The sequence below is a fragment of the Lolium rigidum genome, chromosome 1, assembly GCF_022539505.1.
Source record: "Lolium rigidum isolate FL_2022 chromosome 1, APGP_CSIRO_Lrig_0.1, whole genome shotgun sequence".
Lineage (NCBI taxonomy): Eukaryota > Viridiplantae > Streptophyta > Magnoliopsida > Poales > Poaceae > Lolium > Lolium rigidum.
Window position 1 is genome coordinate 111841604 of NC_061508.1, and position 20592 is coordinate 111862195.

At 46.2% G+C, this 20592-nt stretch overlaps 2 protein-coding genes and 1 non-coding gene across 3 annotated transcripts; 1 reads left to right on the top strand and 2 right to left on the bottom strand.

Annotated features, from left to right (window-relative positions):
* The first annotated feature begins 457 nt into the window (after positions 1–457).
* On the top strand, positions 458–4170 carry LOC124679806 (beta-galactosidase 11-like). The gene is made up of 11 exons (XM_047215284.1): positions 458–757; positions 916–1028; positions 1118–1184; positions 1332–1424; positions 1540–1683; positions 1884–1978; positions 2057–2162; positions 2270–2354; positions 2469–2587; positions 2671–3026; positions 3114–4170. Exons 1-11 carry the CDS (start codon positions 458–460, stop codon positions 4168–4170), a joined length of 2535 nt encoding a protein of 844 aa, XP_047071240.1.
* Positions 4171–4580: 410 nt separating this feature from the next.
* On the bottom strand, positions 4581–4652 carry TRNAP-UGG. Its single transcript has one exon. It is a non-coding gene; the product is annotated as a tRNA-Pro (tRNA).
* Positions 4653–7898: 3246 nt separating this feature from the next.
* On the bottom strand, positions 7899–10737 carry LOC124654990 (acyl carrier protein 3, chloroplastic-like). Its single transcript, XM_047193995.1, has 4 exons — positions 10639–10737; positions 9179–9277; positions 8932–9054; positions 7899–8345 (listed from the first exon to the last, which is right to left on the bottom strand). Exons 1-4 carry the CDS (start codon positions 10684–10686, stop codon positions 8217–8219), a joined length of 399 nt encoding a protein of 132 aa, XP_047049951.1. The 5' UTR covers positions 10687–10737; the 3' UTR covers positions 7899–8216.
* Between the last annotated feature and the right edge of the window lie 9855 nt (positions 10738–20592).

The following is a 20592-nucleotide window of genomic DNA, read 5'->3' on the forward strand; positions in this document are numbered from 1 at the left end:
CCATATTACTGTTTCCAAACCAGGGGAACAAATAATAAAGGAATAAATTGGAACGACTTGATTTCAGCAGCTGTACCGTCGTCAGAAATGGCAATTCAGTAAACCTCTCGGCTAATTTTCTCCCGTCCCAGCAGCTGCATGCAGGCGACACCCCGTCCGCAAACCATGCCGATCCACGGCGTTGATCCAGTCAAGAAAAACGCCCAAAACCACGACGAAAACCCCCCGCGCCCGCGCCCACGCGTACGAGCGGCGAGACCAACCGTTCCCCCTACCCGCTGCACACCCGGTGGCCGGTGCGTGGACGGACGGACCGCGCGCGCGCGCACGTCGGTCCCGGCGTTCCCGCGCGGCCGCTCCTCGTCGACGCCCGGCCTTTAAACTCCCTCCTATTTTAGGAGTACCGGGAGCGCGAACTCGAAGCCCCTAGCTTCCACGCATGCACGATCCACCCGCCATGTCCCTCCTCCGCGTCCGGCTCGCCGCCGCCGCGGCGCTCGCCGTCGCCGTCCTCGCGCTCGCGGCGGCCGGCGGCGCCGACGCGTACGGGCTGACCAAGCCCGGCACCGTCATCTCCTACGACCGCCGGTCGCTCATGGTCGACGGCAGGAGGGAGATCTTCTTCTCCGGCTCCATCCACTACCCGCGCAGCCCGCCGCACGAGTGGGCCGACCTCATCTCCAGGGCAAAGGAAGGCGGACTCAACGTCATCGAGTCCTACGTCTTCTGGAACGGCCATGAACCCGAGATGGGCGTGGTAACTGTCACGCACTCCGCCTCATTCATCTGATTTGATTCTTCACGCTCTTCACGCGCGCCCCTGGCGTGTGCGTGCGCGTGTACAACCTCCATTACGTGTGCTCATCCATTCATGCAATTCCTCGATCGATCGATGGATTGATCGCTTGGTTTCAGTACAACTTCGAGGGGAGGTACGACATGATCAAGTTCTTCAAGCTCATCCAGGAGCATGAGATGTTCGCCATGGTCCGAATCGGGCCCTTCGTCCAGGCGGAATGGAACCATGGGTTTGTTCGTCTCGTTTGCTTCACATCTCATCCCGTCCATTTCTGCAACAACATCTCTCTCCGTTTAATTGAGGATTTTCTTCTTCCAGAGGGCTGCCTTACTGGCTCCGGGAGGTCCCCGACATCGTCTTCCGAACTGACAATGAGCCTTTCAAGGTGATCCATCTCACATTCTTACCATCAAGCCACAAAAAATTATCAGTTGCAGACATATCAAATACTAGATACAAGTTAGAAGTAAAATTATGTACATGTAGAGATAATTTCAGGCTCATGTACCTTTTGGGTTTTCTCTTTATACAGAAGCTCATGCAGAAGTTTGTGACTATGATAGTGAACAAGTTCAAGGATGCCAAGCTCTTCGCATCACAAGGAGGCCCTATTATTCTGGCACAGGTACCACATTACCTTCCTTGATTATATTCTTCCGGCGATGTATTAATTGATGGCCTGATTAATGTTGATCATGAAATTACTTGCTTCTCTGACGAAATGTTTCTGCATAAATTAGATTGAGAATGAGTACCAGCACATGGAGGCGGCATTCAAAGAGAACGGAACCAGGTACATCGACTGGGCAGCTAAGATGGCCATCAGCACTGGCACGGGGGTGCCGTGGTTCATGTGCAAGCAGACTAAAGCTCCACATGAAGTGGTAAACTTTATTACGATCAGAGACATGTTTATGCTCTTTCTATGATCAGTTTATGAACCACGGCAGCGTCCTTGTTTCCTCTATTATAGGTTCATTGTTCAAATGCAATTAGTAGACTGGAAATATATGATGGTATATACGAATCTCTTCTTAATTTAGGATCTACCCTGATAAATTCATACCATCATGTTCCTCTCTAGATCCCCACCTGCAACGGTCGGCACTGCGGAGATACATGGCCAGGTCCAACTGACAAGACCAAGCCCCTCTTATGGACTGAGAATTGGACTGCGCAGTAAGTTGAATCTCTCCTTGCTCATTGTTTAAGAGAGTAGAGTGCGCTAAACTGTTTTATTTCTGTTGGTGTATACAGGTACAGAGTTTTCGGTGATCCGCCGTCTCAGAGATCGGCCGAGGACATTGCATTCGCCGTGGCGCGGTTCTTCTCCGTGGGCGGCAGCATGGTGAACTACTACATGGTACACATGAGTAATCTGCTCTTGACAAGGATTTCTTTTTTGCGTTGTTAGAAACTTAGAATATAACTGTATTTCTGACAGAATTGCACGGTTGCCTCTCTGAACAGTACCATGGAGGAACAAACTTTGGAAGAACAGGCGCCTCTTTCGTCATGCCGAGATACTACGATGAGGCGCCTCTGGACGAATTCGGTAAAATTCATCTTCACTGAACGGAAGTCTGAAGAATTCGTTATGTAGCTTTCTGACGAGCGAGGTGCTGTATCCTCAGATCGCTCACTGCTCAACTATGAACAAAACCTGCAGGTATGTACAAGGAGCCAAAGTGGGGCCATCTGAGGGACCTGCACCAAGCACTCCGGCTGTGCAAGAAGGCTCTCCTCTGGGGGAACCCCTCTTCGCAGCCATTGGGCAAGCTCTACGAGGTTCTCTAGAATCTGACCGTGAACGATCACCATTGATGAAGACCGTGTTTCTGATGCCCGTTGGCCGCTTCATATATATGCAGGCGCGTCTGTTCGAGATCCCTGAGCAGAAGGTGTGCGTGGCGTTCCTGTCGAACCACAACACCAAGGAGGACGGGACGGTGACGTTCCGGGGGCAGCAGTACTTCGTGCCGCGGCGGTCGGTGAGCATCCTCGGCGACTGCAAGACGGTGGTGTTCAGCACGCAGCACGTGAACTCGCAGCACAACCAGCGCACGTTCCACTTCACGGACCAGACGGTGCAGAACAACGTGTGGGAGATGTACACGGAGGGGGACAAGGTGCCCACCTACAAGCTCACCAATATCCGGACGGAGAAGCCCCTCGAGTCCTACAACCTGACCAAGGACAAGACCGACTACATCTGGTACACCACCAGGTACGCTTCGTGCTCCACGCCAGCAGTTGCAGAATGCAAGTGCGTCAGTCTTCTCTGATGATGGGCATGCCGATGTGTATGCTGTAGCTTCAAGCTGGAGGCGGAGGACCTGCCGTTCCGGCGGGACATCACGCCGGTGCTGGAGGTGAGCAGCCACGGGCACGCGATGGTGGCGTTCGTGAACGGCAAGTACGTGGGCGCGGGGCACGGCACCAAGATGAACAAGGCGTTCACGCTGGAGAAGCCCGTGGAGCTGAGGGTGGGCATCAACCACGTCTCCATCCTCTCCAGCACGCTCGGGATGCAGGACAGCGGCGCCTACCTGGAGCACCGGCAGGCCGGCGTGCACGCGGTCACCATCCAGGGCCTCAACACGGGGACGCTGGACCTGTCGGACAACGGGTGGGGCCACATCGTGGGCCTGGACGGCGAGCTGAAGCAGGCGCACACGGAGAATGGCGGCCAGGTGCAGTGGAAGCCGGCGGTGTTCGACCAGCCGCTCACCTGGTACCGGCGGCGTTTCGACATGCCCTCCGGGGAGGATCCCGTGGTGATCGACCTGAACCCGATGGGCAAGGGCATCCTGTTCGTCAACGGCGAAGGGCTGGGCCGGTACTGGAGCTCGTACAAGCACGCGCTGGGCCGGCCGTCGCAGTACCTGTACCACGTGCCGCGGTGCTTCCTGAAGCCGACGGGGAACGTGCTGACCCTCTTCGAGGAGGAAGGCGGCAAGCCGGACGCCATCATGATCCTGACGGTGAAGCGGGACAACATCTGCAGCTTCATCTCGGAGAAGAACCCCGGGCACGTGCGGTCGTGGGAGAGGAAGGACAGCCAGCTGACGGCGGTGACGAACGACCTCAAGCCACGGGCGGTGCTGTCGTGCCCGGAGAAGAAGACCATCCAGCAGGTGGTGTTCGCCAGCTACGGGAACCCGCTGGGGATCTGCGGGAACTACACGGTGGGCAACTGCCACACGCCCAAGGCCAAGGAGATCGTGGAGAAGGCGTGCGTAGGGAAGAAGAGCTGCGAGCTCGTCGTGTCGCACGACCTGTACGGCGGGGACCTCAACTGCCCCGGCACCACGGCCACGCTCGCCGTGCAGGCCAAGTGCTCCAAGAGGCAGAAGACCGCCGAACAATAAGCTAACACCTTTCTATATAGATCATAGCCTTCTCCTTCCTCCTTCCTCCTTCCTCCTCCTCGCCGCCGATGTCGTTTTCATGCTTGTTGTTTTTGGGATGCGTGCATGTTGTACTTAATTTGTTCTTTCCTGTGAATTGTAGGAGTAGATGGACGCTGAGAAGCAAACATGAAAGTCAATCCATTTTTTGGTGAATAAGTTCTGAAAATAATGGACAGACTAGTTCACTGACACATGTAAAATCAGACTTGCCTTCTTGAAAAACGGGCTTTTACCCGTTTCAAAAAGAATTGACTATTAGAAAAAATTAATAGGGAATCGATTTGGTGAATAAGTTCTGAAAATAATGAGCAGACTAGTTCACAGACACTTGAAAAATAGTTATTGAAGAACTTTCATCAAAAACAGAAGGGGCGTTGCGAGAATCGAACTCGCGACCTCTCGCACCCAAAGCGAGAATCATACCACTAGACCAAACGCCCTTGTTGCATAGACTTCCAATTGTACGGTATACAATCACATTACCCTGTCAAGTCTCCATTGCTGCGCCAATATATTCATGGTGTAATGGTGTTCTTGTTATGCTCGTCCTGGTTAGTCGACAATCCTTTTGAGGTAGTCCAAATCCATTTTCGATGCAATTAGCTTGAACTTGAGGGGAGCTTTGCATTTCCAAATCGATTCATGTCATGGCCAAAATGTGCATCCCACAAAGAAGGCCATGTATGCCGACTTAGTTGAGAACCCTTTTTTTTTCGAACACGCAAAAGCTTTGCGTGTCATTGCATTAGAAGAAAAAGAAGCGGACTACAGCGGTTCCAGCATTCTAGAGGGAATGCGGGTACAAGGCGTGCTAAAATGGTAGGGCGACCATGAGCATGCCAAGAGAGTACAACGCCCGAAAAAGAGTGTAGAGCCCTATCTCCAAATGTTGCCCAGCTCTACTGCACCCGATAGCTTCCATAGCTCCACTTCTTCAGTGATACGCTTGCAGATACCTCGAGCAGTTTCCGCCGAGCGCTCGAAGACGCGGTTGTTCCTCTCCTTCCAGAGCGTCCATACCATGAGGAGGACAAGGGAGTCAAACCCTTTCCTAAGCTGCTGCGGGACGCGCCGCCTGGAGTCGGGCCACCACTCGATGAGCGTGTCACCGGCCAAGGGCGTCAGGTGCGACAAGTTGCAGCGCTGGAGCGTGGCATGCCAGACCTCCCTAGCAAGGACGCAACCGAGGGCGAGATGATCCGCCGTCTCAGGGGCCTTCTCACAAAGAGGGAAGTTGGAGTGGGATTGCATATCATGCCGCAACATGCGATCCGCCGTCCAAATGCGCCGTTGCATTGCAAGCCAGATGTGGATCTTGCACTTGGCTGGGGCCCATGTCTTCCAAATGGTCTTGCCGCAGGGGAAGAATTCCAGCCGAGGAAGAAAGCCTTTTGAGGCGGTCCAAATCCACTCAAAGGAGTCATCCACATCATCCACCAGCTAAATGGTTGGAACCGCGTTCCAAAGCTCTAGATATTGGACAATTGTTAGCATGGAGAGGCCAGCCGAAAGGTCGTGAATTTAAGTGTGTTGAGAGTGTGATCCACAAAGCTGAACAAAAGGGGTGCAATCATCTCCACACTCTGATTGTTAATCCATTTATCCTTCCAAAGAAAAGGCACCCTAGGCTTTACCATTACCCCATCTATCCTTCCAAAAAAGAAGCATCCTAGGCTTTACCATTACCCAACACAGGCTTAACCGAAGCCTGAAAGATGGCTCAAGCATTATCGGTTTAGCCGACAAGGTGCAGCACAACCAAAGACTTCAATGGGAAGTGCATCGTTCCGCATGTTATAGTTCTTTTTTTTTTTGACCAAGAACCGTAGGGCAAAACCCCCACAGCATTTTATTAAAGCTTTTGAACTGTACTAAAAAAGATATTTACAACAAGGGGGAAAAAAAGAAAGACAAAATTACAACAGAGAGTCAATCCATAGCTTGAAAGAATCAGAGTGTTTATCCTTGACTCTATGCACATGCAAAGAGGCTTCATGCACAAAATGTGCTTTCCATGCTCCAAAAGAAGGCCTAATATGCTCAAAAAATTTGTTATTCCTTTGCTTCCAAATATGCCAACAGGCCAGAATAACCACCTCAGCAAAGAAAGGCTTGGCAAACTCTTTTCTAGCGTGAAAGAACATATCCTCAATTGTATCTCCTTGTGACCAGTCCACTTGCAGATAGGTCCATATTCGCCTGCTGAAATTACAATCAAAAAACAGATGGATCCAATCTTCTGTCTGATTAGCATGGCACAAAACACATGTATAATCATTAGTAACATGCCAGTTTCTTCTCCTCAGCATATCCCTTGTATTCAATCTATCACTTATCAGTAACCAAGCAAAAACCTTTATCCTTAGAACTACCTTACTCTTCCATATCCAGCAATGTAATCTACTGTTTGGTATATGTGAAAAGCAATACTGATAATATAAATGTGAAGTGAAAGCTCCCTCTTTCCAGATAGTTTTCCAGACATCTTTCCCTTCATCAGAAATGTGCACTGTATCCAAAAAACCTTGCATAACCATATATTCCCCATAAGCCTGTTGTGATAAAGGAAGATAAAATAGAGATGACATATCTTCACATTGCTTTACTTCTTTTACCGACAACAATGGATTCAGAGCAAAAGAGTGCAATCTTGGAAACTGCTTTGAGGGAACAATACCATTCCAATTATCATTCCAGAAGAGAACAGAGTCACCACATCCAACAGTAGCATACAAACTTCTCTATATTTATCCACCAATTTCATAATATCCCTCCACCAAAATGATCCACATAAATTTGTTGCCTGTGGAACACCATTTGGGTAATAATTCCAGACTAAATTCACCCATGGGATTTCCTCTTTATTATAAAACTTGTGTAAGTGCTTCATAAGAAGAGCTTCATTCTGTTTCTTGAAATCCATAATCCCCAAACCACCTTTCTCCCTTGGCTTACAGATCATATCCCAGGCAGCAAGCAATTTCCCTTTTGAATCTGATTTCCTATCACTCCACAGACAATGTCTAATAATTCTGTTCAACTGCTTTATAATTCCAGGAGGTATATCCAGGAGCACATGAAGAAAATGGCCATAGAGCTCAGGCAAGACCTTATCAACTGCAAACGCTGCAAGAAAAGTGGAAGTGGCTACCAATCTTCTCTCTAGTCTGTCGACCAAAGGCATTAGATCCTGAATCTTTGGCCGAGTTTTTTCCAAAGAAATCAACAACAAAGCCCCACCAGGGCATTCATCATCCATAATACAGATGTTGTACTCCCTCCGTCCTATAAAAAATGTCTTAGATTTATCAAAATTTAGATGTATCTAGACACTAGTTTATGAATACATCTAAATTTTGACAAATCCAAGACAAGTTTCATAGGATGGAGGGAGTAGTTTTTCAAGTAGCTCACACTAACGGTGAGGAAAGAGGCGAAGCACCATAGTCAATAGCTGACCACCTGCCTCTAGATAGTTCACAATCTTACTCGGTGCAATGGTGCATTCACAATGTTTGAAGAGTCATCAACTGCTGTGCTGGGTGTTGCAGCAGGCTGAAAAACAAACATGCAGAATAAACGCAGAAAGTGAATAAACAAAAGATACCAGTCATTTCTGGTCGAACGAAGCAGAATACTTATACACACCAACATCAACGTTCACGGCATCTCTTGTAGTCAATCTCTAAGTGAAAACACGAAAAATCACAAGTTAAGTGTACACGCTGATGTAGTTGCCTAGTACAGTACCCGCACATTCTTCTTTTATGGCACAAGAAATGTATACAGCAACCTGCGCCGCTCAAACTAACAACCCAGATGTTCAGCACCTTAATTACTTCAACAATTATCTTATTACCACAAAGCAGGGACAATAGTCCTAAGAAAATCAACAAGCCTCTAGAGTCCACATAATAAAACCTATGGTAGAACAACAAGGATCGACCCAACGTAGGACCACTAGCTTTAGAGCTTCCAGCATCACAATTTATGACCTCCCTTCCTTAAGCGCACTTTGCGGAGACAAGCTTGTCGATGAGCGTGGCAGCATCTTCAACTGTCGCGATCGCCTGTGCGCTCGACTCCTCCACGCTGATTTCAAACTCCTCCTCAAGGCCCATCACGATCTCAACCTGCGATGGATTTACAATGGGTCTTACTTTACAGCATGACAGAAACATGCAATTATTTGATCCAACAAAAGAAAATCAATTACAGAATGTCCAACTATTTATATGCATACAACTAAAGGCCTTCAACCGGACTTACTTTACAGTATGACAGAAACACACAATTATTTGATCCAACAAAAGAAAATGAAATACAGAATGTCCAACTATTTATATGCATACAACTAAATACCAGTTTGTTGTTCCATATTAAGATCCAAATGTTTTTCTAATAAATGTAGCCACTTGGAAACGTAATATATAATACATATTTTACAATTAAGGTCATAGAGGATAAGAATCTACAGATCTCTGGAAACCTAGTCATACATGACAAAGAACCTGTTAATATTCTGTCATGTCATGAAAACACATGCTTGCAAAGTAACTTGACATCTCTCGGATATAGATATAACCAAACAAAACAAGTACACTAAGATTGTTACCACAGCTCATTAGGATCCTCGAGCTATTTGGTCAGGTTAGGTGCAGCATGTCTTGAAACAAAATTTTCATGCACGACATCAGTCAAGATATTATTGATAGTTACCGTGTCGAGTGAATCTGCTCCAAGGTCAGAGAACTTGGTGGCACCGACAACTTCAGTGCCTTCTGGAACAGCAAGCTGCTTCTTGACGATGTCACAAACCTTGTCCACTGTTTCCTTTTTTGCCTGTTGAAGCAGCACATATTCAGAGAAAAGAACTTACTGACTACATACATATTGAAAACTGCTACTTTCTGCACCTTTATCTCGAGAAGTAGCAGCTAAGTTTGTAAGTGGTGCTAGAACTCACCGAGCAGCAAACTGCAAATCTCATGGGCACCGGCTGAAGGCGGAGAAATGCATTACCCCTCGTTGCACTGGAGAAAGACAGCGAGTTGGTGCCGATTGCCTGGAATTCAAGGAACAGACATCTTGAGACAACATAACTTGTGCATACTAAGGGATCGTGCGCTGCACTATATCTGCTATTCAGTAATGAAGAAAAATATTGGTGTGCTGGAGCAAACAGTGCTCTCATGATGCTTCTATGCTTCTCGAATTCGTTCAATAGGTACATCTCACGTATGGAAAAGACTAATATTACAGCTATAATAACTGGCTACAGTATGGTGATTGTACGAAGAATATAGGCATAGAAAATATTAAGTGGAACTAATTTTACGGTACACCAAAAAGGAGAAAATAAATAGTAACTGTGTAGTAGAAAACATTAGTAATATATCGTAACTAGAATTTACGGCCAGTGTAGTGGCTAAGTTACAGTTTCACTAACCGATTAGAGAATCAACGGAAGTGTTTCTCATAGTAGTAAAGACAGGATACCAAAAGGCATTATAGGTGCCACTATAGAGAAGGACCAACTTTTGCGACCTGTAGAGCATGCAAATCAACAACCTAGTACGAGCACCCAACATCCCCACACAAGCCCCAATAATACATACACACACACACACACACACTTAGACATACCATAATGCCAATTCAATAATTCAGCGTTGGGTTGCAGTCTAGTTCTAACATGGCAACCATTGTAACACGAACTTTAATTGCACATGCGGCGTTCTAATCCTAGTTCTGCTCGCCAGCGTCCAAACTTCTAGCAGTACAGCAGAATCACCGTGGCAACATGTAGTAGTATCAGACATAGCATGATGCCAATCCGATAATTCAGCGGTTGGATGCAGTCTACTAGTTTAACCAAAGGAATAATTAAAAGACGAGCTTAAATTGCACATGCAGCGATCCAAGCCTCTTGAATAGTACAAAGCAAAGTTAACTTTTTTGCATGGCTAGTGTTAAAACCAAGTTGGTTTTGCTCGTCACCAACATTAGTAGTACAGCAGAATCACCATGGCTACATCTAGTAGTATCAGCCTAGCAGAAAAGCAGATCTGCCCGAGCCACCTCGCAAAATGGCTCGGCAAGCCACAGCAGCGCACATACAGAGGTGCTCTCCGCAGTCGTACAGACAAAACAGGAGACCCTAGACCAAAGTTACAGCCAAATTGAGTAATTGACACACCGTAAGGTGCCTGAACAGAGAGGATCCCCTGTTCATAGAAGAAACCGATACAGTTGGAGCGCAGAGCGCCAGATCACTCCTAGATCGCGCGCCTACATCGACGGGAGACGACCGCTAAAACCCCAGCAGGGCGGATGCGGATCGATCAGACAGACGGACGGACGGACGTGCGTACGGACGGCACAAGGTGGCGGATCTGGCGGCGGGGCGAGGGCGCGCGAGCATACCTTGACGGGCCTGGCGAAGGAGAGGGCGGATCCGGCGATGGAGGCCATGGGGCGGGGCGGGGAGGGGAGGCGGCGGGCACGAAGAGCGTGAGAGCGACCGGGGGGTTGGCTGGCTGGGCTGGGGAGGGAAGGTGGAGTTGGGGGAGAAGTGACCTGCCAACATTTATGCGCGGCGGAGTGATGGCGCATCGGGAGTATCGACGGCGGGGTCCACGAGGCCCTGCCTGACACCTCTGTCCTGTCCGTCCGTCCGTCCACCGCTGGCCCCACCCTGCAGTTGTTGGGCGGTGTCTTATTTTTTGTGTGCAAGTTGTTGGGCTGAGCACTAATGATGTACTGTTCTGTTTCGTGCTAGGCTGACACGGCTGGGTGGTGGGGGTCCGGCCCAAGAGTTCGTTTCTGTCTTTACCGTGCTACCCTCGGTAAACTAGGCCGAAAGTTCTCGATTTACCGGCCCATCAAGTTTTACATGCCCGCTACCTAGAAGAGTACAATTTTCTCAAAAATAAAAGATAGAAGAGTACAAGCTTTTCATGCGCGTCCTTGTATGCGGCATGAACACAGGAGTATTGGTGACGGTTGTGTTGTCGGGGCACACGAATCTTGTGAGCCGCGTGACCTTTCTGTGGGTGACACGACTGTATTTCTGATAGAGAGCACGACGACTGTATTTCTGTGGGTGGAGGCGTACTGATCAGGTCCCTGGTTAGTGAGGTCAGATTGAGCTTATTCAGGATTAAAATACGAGCTACGAGAGCGAACTGAAAAATTAAGTAAAGACATGTTCAGTTGCCCGACGTAGACGGATGGTGACTCTTTTTTAAAGCCATCCGGACGGATTTTATTGATTAGCAAATATAGTTACTAGAGGGTTCATCCACCCAGATATAATTTAGACTAGAATAAAAAGCATTTCTAGCAAACTCATGTGCCACTGAATTAGCTTTTCTGTTACAATACTCAATACTAGCTTGATCAAACTCACTCCATAAAACGCAATGATCATCATAAATCGCAGCTGAAGATGTAACCACCGTCTAGCATTGTCTCTACAACTTGCATACAGTCTGTTTGAACTATAAACTTGTTGCACCCAATATGTTGTGCTAGGAACAGGCCCTCCCTGAGTCGCATATGCTTCTGCCATTGAGCTATCCACCACATGATGCAAATATCGATTAGATGCTGCTATGCAGAACCCCTTGTCATCTCTGATTAACCACTCCGGTTGCACCTGTTACCGAGTCCTCCTGAAATGCAGCATCAACATTGATCTTTAGGAACCCTTCCATGGGCTTAGACCATTCTACTCTTGGCTTAAAATAGGTTTATTGAATGCCATTTTATAGTTTGTGGCTAACACAGCTATCGATATTCTAGATCTTCCTGGCGTTTGAATTCTCTCCCCATGAACTAATTGTCTTCCCTCCCACGAAATATACCAGCCGCCCGTGACAATCAACTCAGAGATACCAATACCACCGAGCTTAGGAACATTACCTCCCTTACGAAGAATTTCTTCTAAGATAACCGAACCTGTCAGATCAGTGTTTATGATCTCTAAGATATAATCCCATACTCCCAGACTTTGCCACACGAGCTTCGCATGATCACACGTAAAGAAAATATGTTTTATGTCTTCGCATCTTGAGCGACAAACTGGACATCTGCCCTCATTACTAACATGTCGATTAGCTAGCACTCCTTTCCCTGGGATAATTCCATGAAAAGCACGCCAACCAAAAAAGAAAAAATTCTTGGGACCGAAAGGTTCCATAGCTATTTTCAAACATGACAATCTCAACATTATTTGATGACCTTCTAAACTGATAATCCCACTGAGCATGGTATGGTGATCTGATAGTAAATAAGCCATTCTTTGCATGGTGCCATGCCACCAAATCTTCCCTTCCAGTAGTTAAAGGAATATCTAGAATTCGATTAGCATCTACCGGTCAGAAAAGATTCCTTATAAGCTCTTCGTCCCACATTCCATCAACATGGTTGATCAGATCATTTACTTTTGTAACCAACACACCACCTCGGCATTTGGACTCGTAAATTGTGGCTGGATGGTATCCAATTATCTTGCCAAATATCAATATGAGTACCGTCCCCAACCCTCCATATACATCCTCTTTTGAAGCTTTCCAATCCCGCGAGTATAATTTGCCATGTAAAGGAGCTTCCACTCTTCAGGGTAGCTCGCAATAAATTGCCATCGGAATGATATTTGGCTCGCATAAATCTGACGCATAGCAATTTTGGTTCACTCATCCAGACCTGCTTAGCTAGCATAGTAATGTTGAAGCAATGTAGATCTCTAAATCCCAACCCTCTTCTGTTCTTGGGAATACATAAATTCCACCACGCTTTTCAGTGCATATTTTTGTTATCCTCGTCATCACCCCACCAGAAATGTGATATAGCATCAAAGATCCCTTTGCAAATATTTTTCGGGATCTTGAAAACTATCATCGCAAAAACTGGCATGGCTTGAGCAATGGGTTTGCTTAACACCTCCTCCCCCCCATTGATAAAAATTTCTCCTTCCATCCTTTGATATGGCAAACCCGATCAACTATATGGTGGAAGCAATCACTCCGATCAGCCCCCACTAGTGCTGGGAGACCCAAATACTTATCACTAAGTGATTATGTCAAAATATTCAACACTTGACAGACTTCTGCTTTCACTTCTACATTGGTATTAGCACTGAAAAAATACTTGACTTATTTTCGCTAACCTTCTAGCCTGAACTTGAATGTATTTATCAAGAATAAATTTGAGCACTTCTGCATTACGCTTGTGTGCGTGCATAAGGATCAGTGAGTCGTCAGCGATTAATAAGTGAGATACCATTGGCGCATCCCTGCACACCCTGATCCCTTCTAAATCACCTTTCCTTTCCGCTGCAATGATCATACTTGTTAGTCCTTCAGCAACAATCAGAAAGAGATAAGAAGATAATGGCCCCCCTTGTCTGATACCTCTCGTGGGTGTAAAAACCTCTATATCGATGGAGTTGAAACAAACATTCTATCTCACAGAATAAATACAAGACATCATTGGATTCCTCCATCTTCCTCCAAAACCCAACTTCTCCATCATCCTACTAAGAAATGACAATTACACTCTATCATATGCTTTATGCATATCCAGCTTCGTTGCACAAATACATATTTTCCATTTTTTCCTCTTTATTGCATGTACACATTCATAAGCTACGAGAATGTTGTCTGTAATTAACCTCCCTGGCACAAATGCACTTTGTTGCTCTCCAATAATCTCTGGGAGAACTACCTTCAATTGACTAGCTAACATTTTTGATATTACCTTATGTTGGAGATATGCCCAAGAGGCAATAATAAATTGGTTATTATGTATCTTTGTGTTTATGATAAATGTTTATATACCATGCTATAATTGTATTAATCGAAACATTGATACATGTGTGTTATGTAAACAACAAGAAGTCCTGATACGTCTCAAACGTATCTATAATTTCTTATGTTCCATGCTACTTTTATGATGATACTCACATGTTTTATACACATTATATGTCATATTTATGCATTTTCCGGAACTAACCTATTGACGAGATGCCGAAGGGCCGCTTCTGTTGTTCTCGCTGTTTTTGGTTTCAGAAATCCTAGTAAGGAAATATTCTCGGAATCGGACGAAATCAACGTCCAGCATCTTAGAATTCCACGAAGCTTCCAGAACACCCGGGAGGGACCAGAGGAGAGCCACAGGGACACCAGATAGTAGGGCGGCGCGACCCAAGGGGGGGCGCCCCCCTATTGTGTGGCGCCCCCGTAACCCTTCCGACTCCGCCTCTTCGCCTATTTAAAGGTCCCTGACCTAAATCTTCGAGACGAAAAAGCCACGGTACGAGAAACCTTCCAAAGCCGCCACCATCGCGAAGCCAAGATCTGGGAGATAGAAGTCTCTGTTCCGGCACGCCGCCGGGACGGGGAAGTGCCCCCGGAATGGTGGGGTTCGTAGCATAGAAAACAAAAAATTTCCTACCGCAAGACGAATAAATCCAAGATCTAATCTATGGAACACCCAAGATCTAATCTACAAGATCGAAGCAACGAGATTGATGTGAGACTAACCCTCGAAGATTTCCAAAGCCTACGAGATTAGATCTCGTTGTTGGTGTAGACGATCATCCCCGATGCTGCAATCCGGCAGCACTTCCGTACTCGGTCGCGCGTACGGTGTCGATGAAGCTCCTTCCTCTCCCGTTCCGGCGGGCAGCGGAGGTGTGGTAGATCTCCTCCAAATTCCAGCAGCACGACGGCGTGGTGGTGGAGGTGGAGGAAGAAAATTGCGGGGGCTTCGCCTAAGCCGAGCGAGCGTATGGTGGAGGGAGAGGCGGCCAGAGGAGGAGGCAATGGATGGGGTGTGTGGCCGGCCACCCCCTCTCCTCTTTATATAGGGGGCCAGCCGGCCAAGGTGGCCCCCCTTCCCATCTAGGGTTGGGGCGGGCGGCGGCCAAGAGGGGGGAGAGGGCTTTCCCCTCCCCCAAGTTGATCCCCCAGGGAAACCCTAGGGGGTTGGCCGGCCTGGGCCTTGGGGGCCATGTGCCCCTAGCCCATTAGGCCAGGGAGCATCCCCTCGGCCCATGCTAGGCCTCCTAGGTCGTGGGCCCCATGGTGGACTGATACGTCTCCGACGTATCGATAATTTCTTATGTTCCATGCCACATTATTGATGATATCTACATGTTTTGTGCATACTTTATGTCATATTTATGCATTTTCCGGCACTAACCTATTGACGAGATGCCGAAGAGCCGATTCGTTGTTTTCTGCTGTTTTTGGTTTCGAAATCCTAGTAAGGAAATATTCTCGGAATTGGACGAAATCAACGCCCGGGGCCTATTTTGCCACGAAGCTTCCGGAAGACCGAAGAGAAGACGAAGTGGGGCCACGGGCGCCGCCACACTAGGGCGGCGCGGCCCAGGGGGGCCCGCGCGGCCCTAGCGTGTGGGGCCCCCGTGACCCCTCCGAGGCTGCCCTTCCGCCTACTTAAGGTCTCCGTCGCGAAAACCCTATTACGTTTGACGAAACCAGAGAAAACCTTCCAGAGCCGCCGCCATCGCGAAGCCAAGATCTGGGGGACAGGAGTCTCTGTTCCGGCACGCCGCCGGACGGGGAAGTGCCCCCGGAAGGCTTCTCCATCGACACCACCGCCATCTTCATCAACGCTGCTGTCTCCCATGAGGAGGGAGTAGTTCTCCATCGAGGCTCTGGGCTATACCGGTAGCTATGTGGTTAATCTCTCTCGTATGTGCTTCAATACAATAATCTCATGAGCTGCCTTACATGATTGAGAATCATATGATGATGCTTGTAATCTAGATGTCATTGTGCTAGTCAAGTGGAATTTACTTATATGATCTCCGGAGACTCCTTGTCCCACGTGTGTAAAGGTGACAGTGTGTGCACCGTGTGGGTCTCTTAGGCTATATTTCACAGAATACTTATTCACTGTTATGAATGGCATAGTGAAGTGCTTATTTACAAGATTCCTATGCATAGGAAGTATGTTAGACTTAAATTTGTTTTGAATTTTCCTCTTGATGCTCTCTTTTGCTTCAACTACTATTTCTTGCGAGTGTATCATTAAAACTGCTGAGCCCATCTTAATGGCTATAAAGAAAGAACTTCTTGGGAGATAACCCATGTGTTTATTTTGCTACAGTACCTCTATTTTATATTTGTGTCTTGGAAGTTGTTACTACTATAGCAACCTCTCCTTATCTTAGTTTTGTTGCATTGTTGTGCCAAGTAAACTCTTTGATAGTAAGGTTCATACTAGATTTGGATTACTGCGCAGAAACAGATTTCTTGCTGTCACGAATCTGGGCCTAATTCTCTGTAGGTAACTCAGAAAATTCTGCCAATTTACGTGAGTGATCCTCAGATATGTACGCAACTTTCATTCAATTTGAGAATTTTCATTTGAGCAAGTCTGGTGCCTCTTTAAAATTCGTCTTTACGGACTGTTCTGTTTTGACAGATTCTGCCTTTTATTGTGCATTGCCTCTTTTGCTATGTGGGATGGATTTCTTTGTTCCATTAACTTCCAGTAGCTTTGGGCAATGTCCAGAAGTGTTAAGAATGATTGTGTCACCTCTGAACATGTGAATTTTTGATTATGCACTAACCCTCTAATGAGTTTGTTTCGAGTTTGGTGTGGAGGAAGTTTTCAAGGGTCAAGAGAGGAGGATGATATACTATGATCAAGAAGAGTGAAAGCTCTAAGCTTGGGGATGCCCCGGTGGTTCACCCCTGCATATTTCAAGAACACTCAAGCGTCTAAGCTTGGGGATGCCCAAGGCATCCCCTTCTTCATCGACAACATTATCATGTTCCTCTAGTGAAACTATATTTTTATTCCATCACATCTTATGTGCTTTGCTTGGAGCGTCGGTTTGTTTTTGTTTTTGTTTTTGTTTGAATAAAATGGATCCTAGCATTCATTGTGTGGGAGAGAGACACGCTCCATTGTTGCATATGGACAAATATGTCCTTAGGCTTTACTCATAGTATTCATGGCGAAGGTTGAATCTCCTTCGTTAAATTGTTATATGGTTGGAATCGGGAAATGCTACATGTAGTAATTCTAAAATGTCTTGAATAATTTGATACTTGGCAATTGTTGTGCTCATGTTTAAGCTCTTGCATCATATACTTTGCACCCATTAATGAAGAAATACATAGAGCTTGCTAACATTTGGTTTGCATAATTGGTCTCTCTAAAGCCTAGATAATTTTTAGTATTGAGTTTGAACAACAAGGAAGACGGTGTAGAGTCTTATAATGTTTACAATATGTCTTTTATGTGAGTTTTGCTGCACCGGTTCATCCTTGTGTTTGTTTCAAATAACCTTGCTAGCCTAAACCTTGTATCGAGAGGGAATACTTCTCATGCATCCAAAATCCTTGAGCCAACCACTATGCCATTTGTGTCCACCATACCTACCTACTACATGGTATTTCTCCGCCATTCCAAAGTAAATTGCTTGAGTGCTACCTTTAAAATTTCCATTCTTTACCTTTGCAATATATAGCTCATGGGACAAATAGCCTAAAAACTATTGTGGTATTGAATATGTACTTATGCACTTTATCTCTTATTAAGTTGCTTGTTGTGCGGTAACCATGTTCCTGGGGACGCCATCAACTACTCTTTGTTGAATATCATGTGAGTTGCTATGCATGTCCGTCTTGTCCGAAGTAAGGGAGATTTACCACTCATTTAATGGTTAGAGCATGCATAATGTTAGAGAAGAACATTGGGCCGCTAACTAAAGCCATGATCCATGGTGGAAGTTTCGAGTTTTGGACATATATCCTCAATCTCATATGAGAACATTAATTGTTGCTACATGCTTATGCATTAAAGAGGAGTCCATTATTTGTTGTCTATGTTGTCCCGGTATGGATGTCTAAGTTGAGAATAATCAAAAGCGAGAAATCCAATGCGAGCTTTCTCCTTAGACCTTTGTACAGGCGGCATAGAGGTACCCCTTTGTGACACTTGGTTAAAACATGTGTATTGCGATGATAATCCCGATAATCCGAGCTAATTAGGACAAGGTGCGGGCACTATTAGTATACTATGCATGAGGCTTGCAACTTGTAAGATATAATTTACATAACACATATGCTTTATTACTACCGTTGACAAAGTTGTTTCTTGTTTTCAAAACCAAAGCTCTAGCACAAATATAGCAATCAATGCTTCCCTCTGCGAAGGGCCTTTCTTTTACTTTTATGTTGAGTCAGTTCACCTATTTCTCTCCACCTCAAGAAGCAAACATTTGTGTGAACTGTGAATTGATTCCTACATACTTGCATATTGCACTTGTTATATTACTTTACATTGACAATATCCATGAGATATACATGTTATAAGTTGAAAGCAACCGCTGAAACTTAATCTTCCTTTGTGTTGCTTCAATACCTTTACTTTGATTTATTGCTTTATGAGTTAACTCTTATGCAAGACTTATTGATGCTTGTCTTGAAAGTACTATTCATGAAAAGTCTTTGCTTTATGATTCAGTTGTTTACTCATGTCATTACCATTGTTTTGATCGCTGCATTCATTACATATGCTTACAATAGTATGATCAAGGTTATGATGGCATGTCGCTCCAGAAATTATCTTTGTTATCGTTTACCTGCTCGGGACGAGCAGGAACTAAGCTTGGGGATGCTGATACGTCTCCGACGTATCGATAATTTCTTATGTTCCATGCCACATTATTGATGATATCTACATGTTTTGTGCATACTTTATGTCATATTTATGCATTTTCCGGCACTAACCTATTGACGAGATGCCGAAGAGCCGATTCTGTCGTTTTCTACTATTTTTGGTTTCAGAAATCCTAGTAAGGAAATATTCTCGGAATTGGACGAAATCAACGCCCAGGGGCCTATTTTGCCATGAAGCTTCCAGAAGACCGAAGAGAAGACGAAGTGGGGCCACGGGGCGCCGCCACACTAGGGCGGCCCGGCCCAGGGGGGCCCGCGCGGCCCTAGCGTGTGGGGCCCCCGTGACCCCTCCGAGGCTGCCCTTCCGCCTACTTAAGGTCTCCGTCGCGAAAACCCTATTACGTTTGACGAAACCAGAGAAAACCTTCCAGAGCCGCCGCCATCGCGAAGCCAAGATGCGGGGGACAGGAGTCTCCGTTCCGGCATGCCGCCGGGACGGGGAAGTGCCCCGGAAGGCTTCTCCATCGACACCACCGCCATCTTCATCAACGCTGCTGTCTCCCATGAGGAGGGAGTAGTTCTCCATCGAGGCTCTGGGCTGTACCGGTAGCTATGTGGTTAATCTCTCTCGTATGTGCTTCAATACAATAATCTCATGAGCTGGCTTACATGATTGAGATTCATATGATGATGCTTGTAATCTAGATGTCATTGTGCTAGTCAAGTGGATTTTACTTATGTGATCTCCGGAGACTCCTTGTCCCACGTGTGTAAAGGTGACGAGTGTGTGCACCGTGTGGGTCTCTTAGGCTATATTTCACAGAATACTTATTCACTTGTTATGAATGGCATAGTGAAGTGCTTATTTATATCTCTTTATGATTACAATGTGTTTTGTATCACAATATATCTGCGTGCTACTCTAGTGATGTTATTAAAGTAGTTTATTCCTCCTGCACGGTGTAATAGTGACAGTGTATGCATCGTGTAGTACTTGGCGTAGGCTATGATTGTGATCTCTTGTAGATTATGAAGTTAACTATTGCTATGATGGTATTGATGTGATCTATGACTCCTTTCGTAGCGTGAAGGTGACAGTGTGCATGCTATGTTAGTACTTGGTTTGGTTATGTTGATTTGTCATGCACTCTAAGGTTATTTAAACATGAACATCGAATATTGTGGAGCTTGTTAACTCCGGCATTGAGGGTTCGTGTAATCCTACACAGTTAGTAGTGTTCATCATCCAACAAGAGGGTGTAGAGTCTAGCATCTATCTATTTATTCTGTTATGTGATCAATGTTGAGAGTGTCCACTAGTGAAAGTATGATCCCTAGGCCTTGTTCCTAAATATCGCTATCGCTGCTTGTTTCTTGTTTTCTTGCATCTTTAGTTCCTGCAATATTAATACCATCAATCGCACGCCAGCAAGCACTTTTCTGGCACCGTTACTACTGCTCATATTAATTCATACCACTTGTATTTCACTATCTCTTCGCCTAACTAGTGCACCTATTAGGTGTGTTGGGGACACAAGAGACTTCTTGCTTTGTGGTTGCAGGGTTGCATGAGAGGGATATCTTTGACCTCTTCCTCCCTGAGTTCGATAAACCTTGGGTGATCCACTTAAGAGAAACTTGCTGCTGTTCTACAAACCTCTGCTCTTGGAGGCCCAACACTGTCTACAAGAATAGAAGCACCCGTAGACATCAT

Excerpts from the sequence above, each read along its gene's own strand:
- LOC124654990 (XM_047193995.1), bottom strand. The coding sequence starts at position 10,686 with ATGGCCTCCATCGCCGGATCCGCCCTCTCCTTCGCCAGGCCCGTCAAG. Across the intron at positions 9,278-10,638 it reads CCTTCGCCAGGCCCGTCAAG|GCAATCGGCACCAACTCGCT; the intron begins GTATGCTCGCGC and ends CTTGAATTCCAG. Across the intron at positions 8,346-8,931 it reads GAGCAGATTCACTCGACACG|GTTGAGATCGTGATGGGCCT; the intron begins GTAACTATCAAT and ends AATCCATCGCAG.
- LOC124679806 (XM_047215284.1), top strand. The coding sequence starts at position 458 with ATGTCCCTCCTCCGCGTCCGGCTCGCCGCCGCCGCGGCGCTCGCCGTC. Across the intron at positions 1,684-1,883 it reads CTAAAGCTCCACATGAAGTG|ATCCCCACCTGCAACGGTCG; the intron begins GTAAACTTTATT and ends GTTCCTCTCTAG. Across the intron at positions 1,979-2,056 it reads ACTGAGAATTGGACTGCGCA|GTACAGAGTTTTCGGTGATC; the intron begins GTAAGTTGAATC and ends TGGTGTATACAG.